The sequence below is a fragment of the Dendrobates tinctorius genome, unplaced genomic scaffold, assembly GCF_039654945.1.
Source record: "Dendrobates tinctorius isolate UK_male_01 unplaced genomic scaffold, ASM3965494v1 ptg000157l, whole genome shotgun sequence".
NCBI classification, from domain to species: Eukaryota; Metazoa; Chordata; class Amphibia; order Anura; family Dendrobatidae; genus Dendrobates; species Dendrobates tinctorius.
Genome location: NW_027361824.1, coordinates 396,329 through 402,530, shown reverse-complemented (window position 1 = coordinate 402,530; position 6,202 = coordinate 396,329). Strand labels below are relative to the sequence as shown.

General features: G+C 36.4%; 1 protein-coding gene across 1 annotated transcript in view; it reads right to left on the bottom strand.

The window, feature by feature from the left end:
* Positions 1 to 3,220: 3,220 nt before the first annotated feature.
* The window catches only part of LOC141051497 (ecto-ADP-ribosyltransferase 5-like), a 40,435-nt gene continuing 37,453 nt past the window's right edge, over positions 3,221 to 6,202 (bottom strand). The window contains exons 4-5 of the mRNA XM_073548426.1: positions 3,791 to 3,844; positions 3,221 to 3,641 (exon numbers count right to left, since the gene is read on the bottom strand). Coding sequence (XP_073404527.1) covers positions 3,562 to 3,641; positions 3,791 to 3,844 — 134 coding nt within the window. The 3' untranslated portion in view covers positions 3,221 to 3,561. The remainder of the gene's footprint in view (positions 3,642 to 3,790; positions 3,845 to 6,202) is intronic.

Sequence of the window (6,202 nt, the reverse complement as noted above, 5' to 3'; positions counted from 1 at the left end):
ACTTTATGGCGCAGTTACAGTCTTTCCCAGTATCTGTTGGTCTTAAACCGTTAACTAGTATTTAAGCCTGACACCTAGTGAGCATAATGTGTAACTGCAGCATAAAGTAAATGCTTTTCATGATATTTTATTATTTGATAAAAATGTATGATGAGATGAGAACATGTTATATGTCTATGAACAAGGACACACAGGCCAAACTTTGGGTAACATTTACCCTTTATGGACTGATTTTAACTCTACTATCAAGTCCTATGATATTAAATGTTTGATTGCCATATTTCTTGATACATCACATAATATGGAAGAATCTCAGGCTAGAAAGAGTTTGATATTCATACATTTTTAATATTCAATGTTTCTTCCTTACTTTTCTGCATCCCCTTCCCCTTGATCACAGTTTCAGGACAATCCCCTTTTACAATTATAATAATGTGTTTACCATTGAATCCCAGTATCATTATGCAGGAAGTGGAACCGCAATGGGTGTGTACCCAACCCCTACTTTTTCTTTTCTTATTTTGAGTGGCTTTATATAATCATAAAAGAGATTAGTCATAAGATATCACTGTCATTTTTTTACTCTAATTATGGATTTCTCAAAACAATAACAATTTACAAGAAATTCTATTTATATGAAGTTGCAAGCAAATATATCTCAACCATATACTGTATATTCAAATGCAAACACATAGGAAAAATAATGCAGATGATAACTGCTCTCCCCCATGATTCAGTGCTTGTACAGTGAGTGCAACATTGCTAACTTGCTGTCAATCATAATAATACTTCTGCCGAACACAAATTCAAGCCTTCAAATTTTAGAAACAAGCGTTCAGATAATATCCAATGGAAGTGTTTGACTAAAAAAATGACCATGTATTAAAAAAATGCTTTTCTCTACTAACTCTTTTAACCAGTCCAATTTAAGTAAAAATGTAATCCAAAGTAGAGAGGGCGACACTAACAAAAAGTGGGAGGTGTGCCTGAGAAGAGTCCGGAAGAGTCACCCTCGGTGCACACTACTACCTTCACCTACTGTTTTCTAACATTAGGACATTTGACACAATGAATAATAAGCCTCAGACTCACAAACCTCAAGGACTTTGGTGTCCATCATAAAAAAAACTTTATTTCATAAGAACAATGTCTACAACAATTAGAAAGCAGCTGAAGTATAAAGCATCGATCACTACCAAAATATATTTTATTTTTTTAATCTTTTTTAAAACATTTTTATCAGAAGCACAAAACAGAATAAAAAACAACAAACATATAAACTCCTCCCACAAGGAAAACTATCAACGAAATGTGTGGTGGCAGGTCGGCGCTTCTTGTTTTTTGTATCAGTAAGATCCATGGTAACAGACGCCTACCTCTATGAGGCCACAATGATATGTTGGAGCAAAAATGTACATTTGTTCACACAATATAAATATACATCAAAACTAATTTTCCATTATTCCAATACAACTGAACCCAGAATTCGAAAACAAAACAGAAGGAGCAAAAGCCCCACAGGAATCCATCATATACCCTTATGCCTAGCCTGACAAGGCACAAAAGAGTTGTATGTGATACATTTGGAGCAGTATTATGGCAGTTGTAATCGTGTTCATAGTGGCAGTAATATAGTAGTTACATTTTTGAACATAGGGGGCAGTATTATAGTAGTTACATTCTTGTTTATAGGAGCAGTATTATAGTAGTTATATTCTTGTATATAGGAGCAGTATTATAGTAGTTATATTCTTGTACATAGGGGTAGTATTATAGTAGTTACATTCTTGTACATAGGAACAGTATTATAGTAGTTATGTTCTTGTACATAGGGGGCAGTATTGTAGTAGTTATATTCTTGTACATAGAGAGCAGTATTATAGTAGTTATATTCTTGTACATAGGGGCAGTATTATAGTAGTTATATTCTTGTACATAGGGGCAGTATTATAGTAGTTATATTCTTGTACATAGGGGCAGTATTATAGTAGTTATATTCTTGTACATAGGGGGCAGTATTGTAGTAGTTATATTCTTGTACATAGAGAGCAGTATTATAGTAGTTATATTCTTGTACATAGGGGCAGTATTATAGTAGTTATATTCTTGTACATAGGGGCAGTATTATAGTAGTTATATTCTTGTACATAGGGGCAGTATTATAGTAGTTATATTCTTGTACATGGGGCAGTATTATAGTAGTTATATTCTTGTACATAGGGGGCAGTATTATAGTAGTTATATTCTTGTACATAGGGGCAGTATTATAGTAGTTATATTCTTGTACATAGGGGCAGTATTATAGTAGTTATATTCTTGTACATAGGTGGCAGTATTATAGTAGCTATATTCTTGTACATACGGGGCAGTATTGTAGTAGTTATATTCTTGTACATAGAGAGCAGTATTATAGTAGTTATATTCTTGTACATAGGGGCAGTATTATAGTAGTTATATTCTTGTACATAGGGGCAGTATTATAGTAGTTATATTCTTGTACATAGGGGGCAGTATTATAGTAGCTATATTCTTGTACATAGGGGACAGTATTATAGTAGTTATAGTCTTGTACATAGAAGCAGTATTATAGTAGTTATATTCTTGTACATAGGGGGCAGTATTATAGTAGTTATATTCTTGTACATAGGGGCAGTATTATAGTAGTTATATTCTTGTACATGGGGCAGTATTATAGTAGTTATATTCTTGTACATAGGGGGCAGTATTATAGTAGTTATATTCTTGTACATAGGGGGCAGTATTATAGTAGTTATATTCTTGTACATAGGGGCAGTATTATAGTAGTTATATTCTTGTACATAGGGGCAGTATTATAGTAGTTATATTCTTGTACATAGGGGGCAGTATTATAGTAGCTATATTCTTGTACATACGGGGCAGTATTGTAGTAGTTATATTCTTGTACATAGAGAGCAGTATTATAGTAGTTATATTCTTGTACATAGGGGCAGTATTATAGTAGTTATATTCTTGTACATAGGGGCAGTATTATAGTAGTTATATTCTTGTACATAGGGGGCAGTATTATAGTAGCTATATTCTTGTACATAGGGGACAGTATTATAGTAGTTATAGTCTTGTACATAGAAGCAGTATTATAGTAGTTATATTCTTGTACATAGGGGGCAGTATTATAGTAGTTATAGTCTTGTACATAGGGGCAGTATTATAGTAGATATATTCTTGTACATAGGGGGCAGTATTATAGTAGTTATATTCTTGTACATAGGGGCAGTATTATAGTAGTTATATTCTTGTACATAGGGGGCAGTATTATAGTAGTTATATTCTTGTACATTGGGGCAGTATTATAGTAGTTATTTTCTTGTACATAGGGGCAGTATTATAGTAGTTATATTCTTGTACATAGGGGCAGTATTATAGTAGTTATGTACTTGTATATTCTCGTCTTTGGAGTCTGGTGTTCTCCAGTTCAGATTCCATTGCAGCCTCTAAACTTCTAATTATTGAGTATAAGCACGATACATTGTTGGTCTTTGTTCCTGTGTATGACGGTAATATCATGTAACAAGTAATATATTACAGCGGAGAAACCAGAACCAGAAGGATAAAGAAGAGTATACCAAAGTAGATGAGGCTGTGCATCCTGCCGGCGGAAGCTGCAGAAATAAATATATATGCAAATTATTAGTTGCAGGTGTCCTCACATATAAGGTCAAAACAATCAGGAAAAGTGCCAGATCTATTATATAAAAAGACTCATGTAATTCTCTTCATCTATCTTGCATTAAACTATGGTGACTCTTACCTGCAGCGCTCATACATTGGTGGACAGATTGGACTGATATTTTGGAGCTCTCCCCTGGAGAAAAAAAGAACAACAGATCACATGAAGAGATACACAGAATACATACGGTGGCATGTAAAAGTTTGTACACCCCTGGTCAAAATTACTGTTATTGTGAACAGATAAGCAAGTTGAAGATGAAATGATCAAAAAGGCCTAAAGTTACAGATGACACATGTCCTTTGTATTTGAGGCAAATATGTATATTTTCATCTTTTACATTTTAATAATTACAAAAAAGAAAATGGCCATATACAAGTTTGTGCACCCTGCATGGTTCATACCTAATAGCTCCCCCTTTTGACGGTATTACAGCTTGTAAACGCTTTTTGCAGCCAGACATGAGTCTTTCAGTTCTTGTTTGTGGGATCTTCCTCCTTTCTTCCTTGAGAATTCCTCCCGTTCTGTGAGATTCCTGGGCCGTCTTCCTTCCTCTGCCATTTTGAGGTTTTGCCACAGATTTTCAATGATGTTCAGATCAGGGGACAGTGAGGGCCATTGTAAAACATTCATCTTGCGTCTTTTGAGGTCATCTATTGTGGAATTTGCTGTGTGTTTAGGATCATTCTCCATTTGTAGCAGCTGTCCTCTTCCTCTTTTCACCTTCAGCTTTTTTGCACATGGTGTTATGTTTGTATCAAGAATTTGCTGACATTTCATTGAATCTATTCTCCCCTCTACCCGTGAAATGTTCCCCGTGCCATTGGCTGCAATACAACCCAAAGCATGATTGATCCTCCCCCATGCTTAATGGTTGGTGAGATGTTCTTTTCCTGAAATTCTGTGCCCTTTTTTCTCCACACATACAGTTGTGGCCAAAAGTATTGACACCCCTGCAATTCTGTCAGATAATACTCAGTTTCTTCCTGAATATGATTGCAAACACAAATTCTTTGGTATTATTATCTTCATTTAATTTGTCTTAAATGAAAAAACACAAAAGAGAATGACGCAAAAAGCAAAACATTGATCATTTCACACAAAACTCCAAAAAAAAGTATTGGCACCCTCAGCCTAATACTTGGTTGCACAACCTTTAGCCAAAATAACTGCAACAAACCGCTTCCGGTAACCATCAATGAGTTTCTTACAATGCTCTGCTGGAATTTTAGACCATTCTTCTTTGGCAAACTGCTCCAGGTCCCTGATATTAGAAGGGTGCCTTCTCCAAACTGCCATTTTTAGATCTCTCCACAGGTGTTCTATGGGATTCAGGTCTGGACTCGTTGCTGGCCACCTTAGAAGTCTCCAGTGCTTTCACTCAAACCATTTTCTAGTGCTTTTTGAAGTGTGTTTTGGGTCATTGTCCTGCTGGAAGACCCATGACCTCTGAGGGAGACCAAGCTTTCTCACACTGGGCCCTATATTATGCTGTAAAATTTGTTGGTAGTCTTCAGACTTCATAATGCCATGCACACGGTCAAGCAGTCCAGTGCCAGAGGCAGCAAAGCAACCCCAAAACATCAGGGAACCTCCGCCATGTTTGACTGTAGGTCCGTGTTCCTTTCTTTGAATGCCTCTTTTCTTCTCCTGTAAACTCTATGTTGATGCCTTTGCCCAAAAAGCTCTACTTTTGTCTCATCTGACCAGAGAACATTCTTCCAAAATGTTTTAGGCTTTTTCAGGTAAGTTTTGGCAAACTCCAGCCTGGCTTTTTTATGTCTCGGGGTAAGTAGTGGGGTCTTCCTGGGTCTCCTACCATACAGTCCCTTTTCATTCAGATGCCGACGGATAGTACTGGTTGACACTGTTGTACCCTCGGACTGCAGGGCAGCTTGAACTTGTTTGGATGTTAGTCGAGGTTCTTTATCCAACATCTGCACAATCTTGCGTTGAAATCTCTTGTCAATTTTTCTTTTCCGTCCACATCTAGGGAGGTTAGCCACAGTGCCATGGGCTTTACACTTCTTGATGACACTGCGCACGGTAGACACAGGAACATTCAGGTCTTTGGAGATGGACTTGTAGCCTTGAGATTGCTCATGCTTCCTCACAATTTGGTTTCTCAAGTCCTCAGACAGTTCTTTGGTCTTTCTTTTCTCCATGCTCAATGTGGTACACACAAGGACACAGGACAGAGGTTGAGTCAACTTTAATCCATGTCAACTGGCTGCAAGTGTGATTTAGTTATTGACAACACCTGTTAGGTGCCACAGGTAAGTTACAGGTGCTGTTAATTACACAAATTAGAGAAGCATCACATGATTTTTTGAACAGTGCCAATATTTTTGTCCACCCTCTTTTTTATGTTTGGTGTGGAATTATATCCAATTTGGCTTTAGGACAATTCTTTTTGTGTTTTTTCATTTAAGACAAATTAAATGAAGATAGTAATACCAAAGAATTTGTGTTTGCATTCATTTTCAGGAAGAA